At 34.6% G+C, this 17,249-nt stretch overlaps 1 protein-coding gene across 1 annotated transcript in view; it reads left to right on the forward strand.

Annotated features, from left to right (window-relative positions):
* The window catches only part of LOC136025458 (agrin-like), a 214,702-nt gene extending 199,145 nt beyond the window's left edge, over positions 1-15,557 (forward strand). The window contains exons 21-24 of the mRNA XM_065701490.1: positions 1,347-1,425; positions 5,997-6,186; positions 14,402-14,549; positions 15,202-15,557. Coding sequence (XP_065557562.1) covers positions 1,347-1,425; positions 5,997-6,186; positions 14,402-14,549; positions 15,202-15,350 — 566 coding nt within the window. The 3' untranslated portion in view covers positions 15,351-15,557. The remainder of the gene's footprint in view (positions 1-1,346; positions 1,426-5,996; positions 6,187-14,401; positions 14,550-15,201) is intronic.
* Positions 15,558-17,249: the final 1,692 nt, after the last annotated feature.

Genomic DNA, 17,249 nt, shown 5'->3' on the forward strand with positions numbered 1-17,249 from the left:
GGAGCTTTCAACTCAAAGGCCTTATAATCGAGCTTCGGGAAACAGGGTCAAATCTTTGGTCACGAATCTCTTGGTAAAGATCAATCAGCAGAATAACTAGAGAGAAAAAAACCTTGTAAGTCAAACTTATTTGCAAGAACAAATTGTTTAGATGGCTGGCAGGATGGCTGGCCCTCATCCCCCCATTGTACTTCCTGGCTGAAGGGCCTTGAGACGGAGGTCAGTACCGCCAATTCGGACCTTAAGGGTCAAGAGCCGCATCCTTTACCTTTTTTTTACTTTTTTACTTTGAAGGTAAGAAATTTGAAGCTTTAAAAAAGTGGTAAGGGTGAAGAGAGCTTGGACATACGCCTGTGTAGATGCTACGGCTCTGTAATAAGTGGCAGGAGTAGCATTCATCATGATAAGTTCATATCTTAAACTATGCGTTTTATGAATAGCACAATACTTCGTAGACTAGGGTAAAATTTTATTTTAAGTTAGATATATTTTTCTCACTTTACTCCTGAGGTAAGTTGATTTTGGATGCTAAGATGTTAAAGAGACTGAATAATCATGTTATATTAAATTTGAATGTCATTTAAAGAAGACTATGCATAGCAAGCACTGCAATAGAAACACTTATCACCAATAATATAGTTGGAATGAGGTGATGCAGTAGTCTCTCTTAGAACTTTGGGTGAGGTCTCCATTTAAAATACTCTGTTCCATGTTTGTCGAAGAGGTTTGTAGAGGTACTGTAGAAGTACCTAAAGAAGCTGACCAATATTTGATTATATACAATATTTTACGACCCAAAGGTTGGGACTTAGGGTGTCAATTACAGCATTTCTTGGACCACCAAGTGAATCTTAGACCGTACAAAAATATATTGAATGGATTTGTAGAAAAAATGGAAACAAATTAGAACTTTCTGCTCTCCACTATCAAAGTGATTTATATTTTGGCAAGCAACTAATGCATCACTTTTGGTAACAATTAAGAAACATAAAATCAATCACATTCACTTCGGTTTTCTGTCATCCAAAAAAGATGCTGGTGTGTTAACATTCCTTTTCCAGAGTTTCTGGTTAGTTTTTAGTTATTGGTCCTCATTAGCCAAAATCTCTACAATTGTAAGAAATCAAGAAGTTTGTCTTGACACATGTTAGGACACCACATCACCACACTGGTAGTCAATTGAGTTGAATAAAAAAAAAGTATGGTGTGCATAAAAGATGTCCTAGTTAGAAGTTATTTCATCTATTTAGACCCAGCTTGGTATTTAACTCAATTCAGTTAGGAGCCAACATAGGTGATGAAATCAACTTCATCATTCTGAAATTATAAATGTTATTTTATTTTAGGTGAAGAAAACGAAAATATTGAATACGTTCGCCTAGATGGAAATGCTGCTTATAAGTATCTGAGAAAAACTCAATCAAGGTGGGTGTCACATTCTAAGTACTAGTTCCAAGCCGATATTTGTTTTTTATATTCAGATGATTCACAATAATGAACAGTAATTAAAGAGCAGCCCCTCGTCAATATATACTAAATCCCTAAAATATTGAATTTGAGCGAATCAAACATCAAATCTACCTACTTTTTGTGTGGATTTCAAATACTTAAAATTAGTTACACCCATCAAAAGTCATTAGCAGGTAAGACTTCATAAGATTTTAGAAAAGTACTATTTTTGAGAGCTCACGAGCACATATTTTATTCTCCCATCTATTAAAAGACAACATAGTTAATTTTTTTCTGAAGACTGTATGACTGTTTGTTTTTTGCAAAATTATATTTTTGGTATCGAACGTCCTTAGAAAGATGCCCCTGATATAAATTTGTTTTATCTAAAGGAATTGCCTTGCCACTGTTTTGATTTTTTTAGTTTTAAGGGTTACAAATTTAATAGTTAATCTTATTTTATATTTAAAGTTAAAATAACCACTTGGAAAAAAAATTCATTGTCTGAAAACAGTTCTTGCTGTTTCACCTTTTGTTATTTCTGCTCTCTATATAGCATCTCGCTTTCAGCGGCTAAGCTGCCTTGCCACGGTCCCTAAAAATGTATACAGTTCACAACAATACTCAATGGTTAAAAAATATATGGCTGCCATGGTAGTTAATGCTGACGGTTATACAGTAGTGCAGTAATGCACAAGTTTTATGGACGATATCAGCAGATATTTTTCAACGGGGCCTCAAAATTGTATTTTAAGGTCTAAACTTAAGACAAAACTTTTTGACGTGCTGATCAATGGTCTGCAGTGCACAGGTACCAATCTTCTGATTCGATGCTTTCAGCCAGTAGCGCAATGCATGGTCGGGGCAAATCATATGACGCTTCTAGTGTTCCCCCCCCCCAGATTTCTCCAGGTATTCATTTAGAGCTGGTCCGACTCTGGCTGCCCTAACAAGGCTACACCATTGACCGCCGCTCCAAACCAAACAACCGGTGACACCAGGACTGGAAACCCATGACATCGGGATTTCAAGTCCAGAAAGCTAGCCATTCAGCTAAGATGGCTCAAATTTAAGGTCTGAATTTTCAAAATTTCCATAGGAAGTCTTCCAGCTAAGAATGCAGTGTAAGATTGATAAGCACCTAAGTTTACTTTTATTGGAGAATATTGACACAAGGAGGTGGTGATTCTGATACAGCGTATTTTTTATTCCTAAAACAGTAACTTTTGGTGGTTTTCAAACATCAAACATAGTGACAAAAAAAAGTATAAAGCGAGAGATAGCCTCTCTCGTATCTAAAAAAAACTTTTTGTAGCATAAACCAAATACATCTAAGGGGAAACTCTTCTTCATACACTATACTGAAACTTAAATAAAAGCTTACAAATTGGGGGGTCGAAGGGTCCCCTCATATTTAGGGTATTCCTGAATATTGTCATGACAGTCAACATTTGCATAGATTAGTTTTACTTTAAAAGGCCCATAGGAATATAAAATATTATTCTCAATTGAAAGCAATATCGACATTAAATCTGAAATTAACATTAATTTCGATGTATGTGGTGGGGCTACACCTGTATATGCTCCCTTATTTTTTCACTACGTTTGATTTTTGATGCTAACTGGAAATGTTTTCAAAGGTAGTCAATAGTTCAAACACTATCGATTGCCAAATTGTATATTTGTTAAATTAAAGTTTCAGCAAAGCATTTGTCAACTTCTATCATCAAGTGCGGGTAATTTAGGCTGTAGAGCTTTCGTTGAATTTTGGCATATTCTCTGTGTGGCTTACCTTCGCTATTTGGCTGCATAAGAAAAACGAAAAAAAAAGATTAAATTGTAGCCTAAAATTTTCATAAGGGGAGATGGAAAGTGGAAGTGGAAGTGAAAGGTAGAAAGTGGAAGGTTGTCGTATCTTCCTTCCATAAATTCAACCACTTTTTTGTCTCTTCTGTTCTTTTATATTTCCTGCTCTTTTTATTGCTTCGTCAGCGATTACACAAACCTGTTCAAATTAATAATTTTGCAAATCAAAATAACTTTAAACAAAGTATATTCTATAATAGCATCAATTTACATAGTTTCATTTAAAATTATAATTAAGAAATGTGAGATTTGCCACATCTCAAATTTTAAAAAAGATTATTTATTTAAATAAGATTTTAGTAAATTATTTAGTTCATTACTTGTTTAAATAGGAAACAGTAAGTTCAAAAGCTAGCAGAACTAGCTTGTAACCCAGTATGTAATGTTTGAATGAATGAATTGTATTTAATAACCCATCAAAAATACAAGGCATGATGCGAAAGAAAAAAAAGACATATAAAAGCAGGAGCTAACACATGAAAACTAAAAACACGAATGAACCAGACAGATAAGAGTAAGCCACTCCAAGGGTTGTAAACCTCTTTAAGTGAATCATACAAATAAATACACTATAAAATGACAATAACACAAAAGCAAAAACAAAAAAGCATACTAGCATTTTAATTATAAAAAAAACTCTTCCAAGGGTGGTTCAACGAATATTCTATAAGCTTGGAAAAAAGCTTATCTGCAGCATCAAGAGGATTCAGCAAACTTAGTGATTGCTTTGACGTGGTTTTCTTTTAATAACATCTTAAATAAATTCTTTTATGTATGCATAAGTAAAACAATTGAATATATCAGGGAAAAGTTTTAAGTTCATTTGAAGTTTCGAAGAAAATCTTTTTTCCAGGCTATGCACACGGTTTGGAGGCTTTAATCTCTCCCACCTTTTTCAGAAACAATTATTGTCGTAACGTAGCTGCCTCTGTTTATTCAAAATCTTGTTATATAAAGTTTTTAACTTTGTTTTATGTCCTTGTTTGAGCAACGTAGGTTACGCCAAGACAATATTTTTTTTTCTGTTGGGTGGTGTATCATTCTCTAAATACAGATTTATTGCTTGTGGATCTTCATGCATATTTATGGGTCGTCATAAGTTTTCATTTAGATGGTCGTTTGGAATTGAAATGGTCATAAAAAAACACAGGTCACACTGCTTGTGACTCAATGTTAATGGCTTCATAATATGAAACCAGACAATTCTAAAAGACTGAAAAAAATTTTAATAAATAAATTACACTAACTTTTTCTGATCATATTGTTAAGCTTAATTTGGAATCCAACCCAAGGAGTTGCCGACTTTCAGAAACCACGTACACCAGGTGGTATGTGTCAAATATGTTCCATGCGTGGCAGAACTGTGTAGCACACATGGCATCCAAAACCGTATATCCAGGGGGTGGGTATTTAGGGGGCTTAAGCTCATTCCACGCAAAATTTTTGTCCGACTCATAAAAACGCAAAAAAAATAAATTCAAACTAATTTCGATGGGTTTTCAAAATTTTTGTTATAACCCCTTCCCCCCCCCCCCCAAAAAAAATACCTCCCACTAACAAAAATCCTGGATGCGGCCTTGGTGGTACTTCAAGATATAATAATAATAATAATAATTTATTTTTGACCCGCTACAAAAAATCAAAGCGGAGTATCAATAAAAGAAACAAAACAAACACTACACAAAACATAAAAAAAAAACAAGAAACTAAAGCAAACGAGTAAGGCCTCCGTGGGCGGGCAGATACTTATAAGTAGACTGGGGTATTTTGCCAGGAAGCTCTGTGAGCTTCGACCCAATATCCGGGAAAGTATAAATAGATATGAGGCTCCTGTTCCTATACCGTGGAGGCAGATACAATAGAAAACGGGATAAACAGAAATAATAAAAATGAATTGAACTGATATCTCTTTTATGAAAAATAGGATAAATACCAGAAAGAAACAAAACCGAATGATCTGTAAAAACCGAATACAATTTAGCAAGAGACTTTCTATTGTATCTACCTCGGTTAGCAACAATTTTAGAGTAACTTAATTGGATTTTCTTCTTGCAATCAGCAACAGTGAGAGTCCGTAAGGATTTTAGAGTTTTGTACTAAGTTGCGTAAAGTTAGCAATCCCTCGGTCCAATTGTTACTATCAGCTAAGGATTTATGGTTCGTCCACTGTGTTTTTTTGGCTACTCTTAGTTTTTGATATATTTACCTGGAAGTTATCGTAACATAAAAATTGATATAAATATGGAATTTTGACGCTATCAAGTCAATTATCAATTCATACCAATTGATTTATTATCAGGCTAATTGCAAAGTCGTAGTTTTACTTTTTCGTTTGTCTTTCTTTTTACTGCCATTTTTATAGGTTTTTCTTGTCTGTATCTTTTTTTAACCGGTTTCTGCTACTCCGCTGTTTTTAATTTCATAACTTTGTATAGTAGGCAAGACAAATTGTTAATACCGTTAATTATTGTATTCAAACTTACATACCGTTCTTATTTCTATTATTTGTATGTTTTACTTAGCATTTTGTGATTTTTCTCATATTTGCTTTTCTTAAATATGGAAATGCACTGTTTAACATTTAATATTACTGTTGCTTTTTTTCTTTTCTGAATTTTTTTGCAATAATTATTGGTACTTAATTCACAATTTTTAAGTAATTTGTCGTTTTAATTTTTTAGAGACCCGAAATGGAACCATATTTCCTTCAAATTGAAGACACAATCCTACAATGGTCTTGTTCTATGGGTGGGGGATATTTCTTATGCAAAAATAAAGGATGAATTTATATCAGTAGCCATTATTAATGGAAGACTGGAGGTGAGATACAGATTGGGAAAAAGAAGTAGAGAAATGGTTCTCCGGTCGAAGGTAAGTTAAAGCCATAATACCGAATAATCTACAATTTAAAGTTTGTGGTTTCTTAGCAACCGTACAAATTTATCGTATAATCTACAATTTATAGTTTGTTTCTTATCAAGATTGTATGTGTTTTACCGTATAATTTTACCATATAATCTGCAATTTAAAGTTTGCAATTTTACCCTATAATCTAGAACTTACATTTTACAATTTTACCGTATAATCTACAGTTTAAAGTTTAGCGTTGCTTAGCAAGATTTTGTGCGTTTAGATCGACTTTTATGAAATTAAATAAAACAACAAGTTTTTAACTGAAAGTAAGGAGTGACATTAAAACTTAAAACGAACAGAAATTATTCCGTGTATGAAAGGGGCTGTTCCCTCTTCAACGTCTCGCTCTTTACGCTAAAGTTTGACTCTTTCTCTCAATTCTACTTTATAAAACAGTAAATAACTTTAGCGTAAAGAGCGGGACGTTGAGGAGCGAATACCCCCTTTCATACACGGAGTAATTTCTGTTCGTTTTAAGTTTTAATGTCGCTCCTTACTTTCAGTTAAAAAACTTGTTTTTTTTCATTTAATTTCTGAACGTTTTTGAACTAATACATGTTTGATTTGGCTCTCCGCAAATGAATAATTAAAACAAAATTTGCTTATTAATTTTTTTTATGCTAAATGGCTTTCTCTTAGTTTTGATCAGACGATTATGAGAAAAAGGGTGGGGGAGGAGGCCTAGTTGCCCTCCAATTTTTCGGTTACTTAAAAAGGCAACTAGAATTTTTAATTTTCAATGAACATTTTTATTAGTAAAAAATATACACAACATACAAATTAACTTACGTAACGAAATTCTACATTTGTATATTTTTATTACGTATATGAGGAGGGTTGCCCCCTCGTTAATACCTCGCGCTTTACACTAAATCCTTAATATTGTCCCAATTCTTTAAGATTGACCCCTGAATCACAAAGGCTGTAGAATAAATAGCTGAAATTTAGGAAAAATAATAGTGAGGTATTTAGGAAAAAATGAGCCCCCCATATGCCTAATAATCTCTGTTTGTTTTAAGTTTTAATGCTGGTCCTTACTTTCAGTGGAAAAAACTTTTTCATATTTATTTTTTCATTGTTTTTTTTTTAATAGTGCTAGAAAATCCTGCGCCCCCTTCATGGACTTTCTCTTCTCCCATGAAAAATTCCTCCAATGGAAGATCCTCCTACTTAGCCCCCTCCCCTCAACCCTTTCTTCTCTGAAAAGGTCTGTACACTTCCAAATAACCATTACTGTATGTAAACGCTGGTCAAAGTTTGTAACTTGCAGCCCCTCCCCAGGGGACTATGGGGAAGTAAGTCAGCCCCAAAGACATAGTGGTTATGTTTTTTGACTATGCTGAACAAAATGGCCATCTCAAAATTTGGATCCGTTGACTTTGGGGAAAAAAGAGCGTGGGAGGGGGCCTAGGTGCCCTCCAATTTTGTCGGTCACTTAAAAAGGGAACTAGAACTTTTAATTTCCGTTAGAATGAGCCCCCCTGCGACATTCTAGGACCACTTGGTCGATATGATCACCCGTGGGGAAAAAAACAAAAGCAGACAAACAAACAAATAAATAAGCAACCGTGATCGGTCTTCTGACAAAAAAATACAAAGTTCCAGATTTTTGTAGATAGGACCTTAAAACTTCTACATTAGGTTCTCTGATACGCTGAATGCGATGGTGTGATTTTTGTTAAGATCCTAAAACTTTTATGGGGTGTTTCCGCCTATTTTCCAAAACAAGGCAAATTTTCTAAGGCTCGTCCCTTTTGATGAGTAAGACTAAATTTAATGAAACTTATAAATTTAAAATCAGCTTAAAAATTTGATTCTTTTGATGTATCTATTAGTATCCAAATTCCGGTTTTTAGGGTTTCGTTTACTATTGAGCCGGATCGCTCCTTACTACAGTTCGTTACCACGAACTGTTTGATTCTACAGTTTTATTGTTTTGACACTAGGCCAGAATTTTCTTGTAAGCTGATTCAGTTTATCCATCTGTAGAATTGTGCACATTTTTGAAATCTATTTTTTTCATTCAGATTAAAAACCTTGAATTTTTTTCTTTTTAATAAGTTTACATTATTCTTTAAGAAATAGTCAATTCAACATAAAGGTAAAATGCAATTCAAATATAGGTAAAATGGATGATGTAAAATAACCTATACTATGAATTTTTGCATTTCTTTTAATTCTTTATTTTTTGGACTGAGTTGCCATAACAGGTTATAATAAAAGCTCCAACAAAATTTTAATATATAAAATTAGAGGCAACTGCAGAAGGGTTGCCTTATGATGGAAGTGCACAGACATGGAGGTTGGGACTAAGAAGCACAGGCAATTAATCAATGTGGACTTGGTCTGGTACTGAGACTACTGATATCTTTAGCACGTGAAACCAGTTCTAGACTCTGACAACACGCCAATTTTTTAGTGGTGTGCCACCAATGAAACACGCACCGACGTTCATATCATCGGTGCACCGGTTTGTCTATATTTAACCTTATGTTGTTCTAGGGATATCTTGATTTCAATGTGCCAAGAAAAGTATCCTACTATGTAACTTTGTAAAAGTCAATCCATATTGATTTTTAACCAGAAAATGGAAATAATAGCTTACAGACAGAGTAGACAGTGGCGTAGTTAGAGGGGAGACTTTTCCCTCCAGAAATTTCACGACGTTTTCTTAAATAGCTTATTCTCCGCAGATGAAAAATTTAGTTCAGATCAACAATTCTAAGCAAAGAATCTTTCAAAGAAGCCTTGAGTTAAATGTATATCCTATTCTTGAACTCTTGCAACCAAGCCCGTAATCTGCTAATTTTATTTTATTGCTCGCAGTACAACTTTGGTGAAGAAAGATGAAAAATAAAAAAGGTCAAATCATTGCAATAGCAGTAAATTTGGTAAGCATATAACTTATTTTAGGTCAGAAATAAATTTTACTTTCTTAGTTTAAATTGAGCCGATTTCTTGAAAGTATGAAAATGTAAAGCTAATGAATTTCATTCCAGAAAGTTCACTTGGGTTTCAGAAAGAAGAAAGAAATAAAATTAATATCTGGCACAAAATCAACCAAATCCTCTTTTTTTAAATTTGCGAAACGATTCTAAATTTTAATTCGACTTTTACATGTTTAGTAACTAAACACATCACCATAGGACTTCCTTCACAAAATACATAAATTGTGCTACTGAATTTTAGATTTTCTCTCCCAGATCATGGAATTCGTGTAGAAATCGGATTGAAATTTCGGACCTTCCGAGATTCTGCTGTAACTACTCTGATTTCCTTGGATTCAGTATAATTTTAGACTTCTGGTCACAATTTTACTGAATCTGAAAAAACAATTACGGACTCCCCCCCCCCATTTGTTGTGACTCCCCTGCTTGCTAGAATGTAGATAGAAAGCAGCATCAATCTGCTTTTATATGCGTTGTGGCTTCCATTGGCGAAATTTCGTCCTGGTTAAGGCCTCCAAACTGGGTTTAATTTTAAAGCTATAAGGTATTTACAAACCTTTGTTGTTTGTTGTTATTCTTCCTCTTCCACAAACGAACTGAGTTCTTAGCTTTTTCTGTGTTCTGCTGCACGCGAAAAATAAACGTTGCTTCGCTATTGGGACACATACCGGGCTGAAACATATGATATTGTGATTACTGGGTTTCATTGAGTACAGTGACAGGCATTATGAAAACACAGATACAGAGGAAAGCGAACGCTGCCGTTTATTGAATAGCAAGACATTAACAAGTCTGAAAAAAATACTCTTGATCCTAGAAATGTTTGAGTGTTGTTGCTTGTGTTGTGTTTTCCTCGGATTTACGTGTGTTATTATGTAGTACGTGCCCTCGGAGTTCGAAGGGCCCTTAGCAGATCGTTTGTTTATTCAAATTTGAAGGATACATCACTCGGGGTGTTTTAGAATAGGTTTTATGCTTCTTCACACTAAAAAAATGTCGGCGCCTGCCGATGGCACGTGGCCAGAGAAAAATTGACGGCACACCACGGTGCACCACCGTTTTTCCTGAAAATCAGCTATTCACCACCGAAAAGAAACTGGTTCTAACCTGTTCATCTTTTGTGATGAACACTGCGTCCACTAGGTGCATATTACAAGATTTTACCGTCTGTAGATGTTTTCCAGAGAAATTGTCAACGGATTGTTCTAGGTTCTCGGCTAATTGACCGTATTTCAAATAGTAGACTGTACGAAAAGTGTGGTTCAATCATACTTTCTAGGGTTATAATGAGATTATGAGGTATAACCTCAATGACCTAATATAAATGAGGTATAGGGTTATATTTCTAGGGTTGTAGGCCAAAGATTGTCCTTTTTGGCCAACCGTCTAGGGCTAATCGGAAAGCAGGTATTCCGCGGTGGAGGTGGGAGGTTGTTATAAAGAAACATTTAAACCAAATGCAAACTTCCTCGGAGGGTGTAAAGAGGGAGGCTTTGAATAGATTGGGATGAAGGAGGAGCTCATGTAGCAGTGTTAGCCTCAGGCATCTTGGTGCTGCGGTGACTTGTTCGTAGTAGTAGTAGAAGTAATAGAAGAAGAACCTTTCAGGGGAATATTTTTCTTTAATTAAATTTAATTAGTTCATAGAGTCGAACTCCAAGGCAGAACCAAGTATATTTAAAATGAGCAGAAATCCCTATGTCAAATAAGCAAGTAATAATTTAAGCAAAGAAAGTTGTAAAAATATTCATCTAGCCCTGTTCACAAAAGGCACTGGGTATCAGGCCAAAACAGAAGAAATATCTACTAATATTATAGGCCATAGCTTCAGCAGTGACAACGGGCATAAGGGTCACACGTTTGGAAAGTTCTCAAAATCTGAAGGTTAAGGTAGACATAAGTTGGGGGGGGGAATAGTGGCTTACTGAATAAAACAGCAATAATGTAGCCATTTTCAATCTTCAAGTTTTCCAAGAACTGCCAGTTTGGATGATGGCAGCTAGCGGAACCTTGTATCTGAGAAAAGCAGCTTTCCACCGAGTTCCTGCTTCGTTTGAGGCTCTGAGTGAATTGATCGTGGGTATTCCATATATACTACTACTACTACTACTACTAATAACTCACTGCAGCACCAAGCCGCCTGAGGCCAACACAGCTACGCACGCTCCTCCTCCAACCTAATCTATTTAAAGCCTCCCTCTTTACACCCTCCCAGGAAGTTCCCATTTCCTTTAAATCCTTATTTATGACATCCTCCCAACCCAGACAAGGACGACCTGCTTTCCGTGTAGCCCCAGACGGTTGACCAAAAAGGACAATCTTCGGTAATCTGTCATCCTTCATCCGTAGAACGTGGCCTAGCCATCTCAACTTTTCCTTCATTATAGTCCCAGAAAGCGAGATTGAACCACACTTTTCGTACAACCTACTGTTTGAAATACGGTCAGTCAGCCGGGTACCCAGAACAATCCGTAGGCGATTTCTCTGGAAAACAACTAGTAAATTTTCATCTGCTTTTCGGAGTGTCCATGCTTCAGAGCCATATTTGACCACTGTCATCACTGTAGCTTCCAATATTCTAATCTTGGTTTGTAGGCTTATCTTTCTATTCTTCCAAACTTTTTTTAACTGTGAAAAAACACCCTGAGCTTTAGCTATTCTACTTTTAACATCTTCGCTGCTCCCACCATCTTTACTAATAATACTACCAAGGTAACTGAAGCTCCCAACCTGATCAATCTTTTCGTTACCTAAGGTCACCTGTTCATCTTCACTTATTCCTAGCCTTAGTGACTTAGTCTTCTTAACATTAATTTTCAAGCCTATTTTAGCACCCTGAACTCGTAAAACCTCTAAAAATTCATTCATTTTGCTCACACTTTCATCTAATATGCTTAAATCATCAGCATAATCTAAGTCCAGGAGCGTTCTTCCTCCCCATTTGATTCCATGGTCTCCAATTGCCTTTCCTGTGCTCCTTAAGACGAAGTCCATCAAAATGATCCATATAAAGGGGGATAGAACACAACCCTGCTTAACTCCTGATTTAATACAAAACCAGTTGCTAACCTCATTTCCTACCTTAACCGCAGCAGTATTATTCTCGTACATAGCGCAAATCACTTTAATGTATTTTTCTGGTATACCATATAACGATAAGACCTTTGTTAACGCTGTTCTATCAACAGAATCGAAAGCTTGCTCATAATCGATAAAACTAAGGACCAAAGGTGTTTGACAACGAAGGGACTTCTCAATTATTATCCCTTAAAACTTTGTCTACAGCATGTCTCAGTCTAAAAAGTATCATATTACTCAGTAATTTGCTACCTACAGAGACCAGACTAATGCCTCGATAATTACGACATTCACTCTTGTCACCTTTCTTATACAGTGGTTTAATTAAGGTTTTCCTAAAATCATTGGGTACTTCCCCTTTTTCAAAAATCATGTTCATAATCTTCAGTAGCTTATTCCTAACCTCAGAGCCACCATATTTAAGGAACTCATTAATCATACTATCAGCACCTGGGGCCTTATTATTTTTTAATCCTTCTAGTACTGTCGCTAATTCTTCCTCACTAAACAAATCTTCCTTCACATCCAAGGTATCACAAACTTTTTCATTTTCATCTATATCTTTTCCTGCAACTGTATCTCGGTTTAGCACATTCTCAAAATGTTCCACCCATCTTTCTTTAACTTTTTCCTTATCACTAATTGTGGCCCCATTTCTGTCTTTAACTGGGACTAGTCCGGATCGGCTACTCCCTTTCAATTTATTAACATGCCAGTATAATATTTTACTATTATGCCGTCTAGCCGCATCTTCCAGATCCTCAGCAATTTTATCCATCGCCTCCATTTCACATCTCCTTAGTTCATATTTTAATGCTTTCTCCATTTTCTTTACATTCCTTTTGTTTTCATACGACCTATCGCTCAGATAATTCTTATACAAACCCCTTCTACTCTCTATTAAACCTAAAGCTTTTTCACTAATATTCCTAGTTGCTGTCTTAGCACTCTTCCCTAGGACACCATCAGCAACTTCACAAATTGTTTTTCTGAAATTATTCCATCCATCTTTCACATTGTCAAATTTTAAACCCTCAAGTTTAGTACTCAACTGTTCCTGGAATTTTTTCTCAAATTTTCATCCTGAAGTCTACCAACATCATAACTTTCCGGGAGGGAGTTACTCTTCCGAAATTTCAGCTTTAAATCCTGCTTTTTATTTTCAGTTTTCTTAGAGTGTTTTACAAAGAGGACCAGAGTATATTTAAAGGAGCACAGGGTAAAAATGTATTATTAGAAATTCAATTATTTTCTTGTACAGCCTATAACCTTAAAAACCTGGTTGTTTAAGACTGAAGACCATTACCGGGTCTTGAATTTTAATAAAGATAATTTAAACTAAAGCATCATCAAATACATATTGTTTCTCCAGTTTTAGGGTGGGATGTGATTTAAGATTCTATTTTTTCGACACTTACTAGTCTTTATTGTCATTATGGTAATGATATTTTTGACAGCTTCAAAAGCACAACGGGGCAAAGGAATTCTAAAAGGAAAGAGCAGTAAATACATCAGTAAGAAGGTAAAGAAAACAACAAGAAGGAAAATATAACGACAAACTAAAGCTAATCACTATACGCTGCATCTTGAGTTTATTTGACGTGAACCATCTTCAATAGCTATAGATCTTCTCGAAGGGGAGCGATCTTGGCCTGCTTCTTCAACCCCTCACATGCTTGTTTCCTACAAGTACAAGTAAATACAGAAAGATAGTAACATATAAAAATAAACTTTTTGCACAATCTGGACCAGCGTAATAACAACATTGTTTAAGAATGAAATAACAGATTCGGATTGCAGCGTCTTCCTGAAGTCTCTATAGCCTACTATCAGAAATACGCAGTCTGTAAATAAGATCGTTTTAAGCTTGGTTTTGATTTAAATTTGAGATCGTCGAGGGAAAGGCTGGCATGTTAAAAGGGCGGCATCCAAGATTCTTTTTTTCGGAGGGGAGGGGCTGAGTGAGTTCAATTTTTTTAACACAAAAATGTATTGTATATATGTATATATATATATATATATATATATATATATATATATATATATATATATATATGTGTGTGTGTGTGTATGTATACTAGAAGAGATCACGAAATATGAAAAAAGAGTCAGAGGCACACAGAAATAATTCTATATTTTTTTTTTAGATTTTGGTTTCTGATAATGAGTGGCATGAAGTACTATTTGAAAGAAGGAAAAGAAGAGCAAGGTTAATAATTGACACCAAAAAGCCTGTTCGAAGGCGATCGTTGAAAGGTTCCACTAGTTTCAACAATAACGCAAAAGCATTTATTGGTAAGATCTTATTTTCATCTTAGACGTATTGCCTTGCTGAGAAAATATGCAGTCATCTTAAATGAGTGGAAAACCTACTAATGATGTTTAATCTTTACAAAGCAATCTTTACGAAATAAAAACGTGTCCTAATCTTCGATAGAAAATTGTAAAGCATAAGAAACAATTTTCTGGATCAAAGGCTCTATGCTATTATTCTCTCTTCATTTTTAAATAGGAAGTCAGCAAGAGATTTGAAGATCTTTATGTAATGGAAATTCGAGTTGCAGCTGACCCTTATGGACCACAAATCTCAAGAATATTACTTTTTATGTTTTTTTCATTGGAGAATACCTTCGTCGGGGCTCTTTCGTTGGAAAATTTGAAAAAAAAAAAAAACAATCCTAAATTCAGTAAAATGGATTTTGTACCCCCACTAAATTTTTTGAATTGGCGCCTTTCAACTCTGGGAATCGCCATGTCACATAAAACGGGAGATTCATGACTCCAGGAGGAATTACTGTTTTTTCTACACTGTTTTTCCTTTCTTTTTTGTTGTTGCTTAATAGCTTGTTGATGTTTTTCATGCAAAATAAGCTCCAATATAATTTCTGACACGCTTGGGATATGTAAAATACCACCGGTAAATTAAATCTTTCATTTTTACTTTCAGGAAAAATTCGTTCACTTAGCAGTGAGTTTCCTGCTGCATATCGCACAAGTATCGTCGGATGTCTCGGTGAAGTGTTTTTGGATAAAGTTCAACTAGATCTGCAAAGTCCAACAGGCCGATCAAAGCCAAATAAATGCAGTGAAAACTGAAAAATTTAATAACTCTCTGCTGCCAATAGACTCAAAGATATAGTCAAATTTTATATGATTTATTTTACTGGTGTGTTTCTTTGGATGCGTTAATATGTATTTTCATATGTTTGATGAGCGCAAAAAGCTAAACAATTGTATGGGGAAAAAGTATCTTTTAATCTAAAATTGGGAATGCCATTTGATGAATCTCGGAGGTTTAGCTTTCAAATTCTTCTGTTTGTACGAATTCTTGTTCAATTTTAGAACTCTTTCAAATTAAAATCTCTTCCTGGAATTCATGCATTTTCATAGTAATTTTGATAAATGTTATTATAGGGTTACTAGTTGTGCTTTTCAGTTGAATTTTAAATGTCATCTTTTATTATCAGGAAAATAAAAACAATTTCCAGTTTTCATTCTCATTGCCAATTAAAAGTGCAAAGAAGTATACCCTCCCCCCATCCAAAAAAATCTATCACCTCTTGTGTTTCCGTTCTGCTTATCTTGTCTTAGGCTTCTAAACATTCAGCACGTTTAAAAAGAATTGTCTGTCATGTGGTATTAAATGATTTTAAAAAGTAATATTGCAGGTAATATTATTCCACTTTTCTATCGTATTAATATTATTTTCTATCTTCTGCATAGTCAAATGGGCTTGCCAGTATTAGGATTTGCTAATTTAGTATGTATTAGTATCAAAATAATATAAAATAGTCTGTGATCTCATGTAACCTTGCTCTTTATGTGTATAAATCTATTAGTTATGTGCATGTTAAAAGTAAGTCAAACATTATTTAGAATAAAAGTTGCTTTAGTTACCCAACTCAGTTTGGTTTCAGTTACCATTTAGCAAACAACCGAACTTCATTGCACGACAGAAATTGAGAAAATAGCGACGAAGACCACACTGCCTTTCCATAACAAACAAATACAAAGTTGAAACAATAGGGAAAATCTTTTCAAGACAGTGAACTTCGACTTTCTTGTTCAACCAGTCCTGGTTGAACTTCGATGAAGTAAGGATGCTAGGGCTGTCTTAATAAAAAAAAGTTTTTAACATTATAAGTTTTAATTCTCACATTTTAATGTAAGTTTATTTATATATATACATACATTTTTCTCTCTCTCTTTCTCGTATTGTGCTGAGGACTGCCCTTGGACATAGGGCCGAAATATTCACAGAATTGATTTCCACTGTCTTGAAAAGATTTTCCCTATTATTTCATCTTTGTATTTGTTAGAAATTGAGAAGATCTCTCTCCTTCACTCTCTTTTTTATAGTTCTCTCTCTTTCTCTTGCACACAAGCACAATCACTCTCTCTATCTCCCTCCCGCTCTTGTGAATCCAATTAATAGTTTTAAATATCAACTTGTAACGCTTTTTCCGTTTTACTCAAATGCTCAATGGTATACCACATATATTGATTTAGCAATTACCGTGTAATTTTAATCAAATAAGAGAAGGATACTATATTGCAAATAAAAACATTATACACACATAAAACTTGTACTAATGATCGTCATCGCAGGACCATTGCATATTTACAGCATTTTTACTGCTCAACATTAATTAATACTACATGTTTAGATAGAATATCCTATTTAAAGCCGATGTCAGTAAAAGACAACAAAAAAACATTATACGTGCTAAATTGAAGTTATACATGCGAACAACGTTAAAGCTTATTTCCGTGTGAAATAACTCAAACACTATTGAATTCTTTGATTTTTGGATGACTCTTTAGCCATTAACTATAAAACTGAGTGGTAATAAACTGTAAGTAACGAGCGAATCGGATCAATAGTAACCAAAACACTAAAATGTGGAATTTTAATACCAATAGATAAATAATATACAATAGCAATAAATAATAATATATAAGATTCACTAAGTTTAGTGTTATCCTCCAAAAGTT

Source organism: Artemia franciscana, chromosome 3 (genome assembly GCF_032884065.1).
Source record: "Artemia franciscana chromosome 3, ASM3288406v1, whole genome shotgun sequence".
Taxonomy (NCBI): domain Eukaryota; kingdom Metazoa; phylum Arthropoda; class Branchiopoda; order Anostraca; family Artemiidae; genus Artemia; species Artemia franciscana.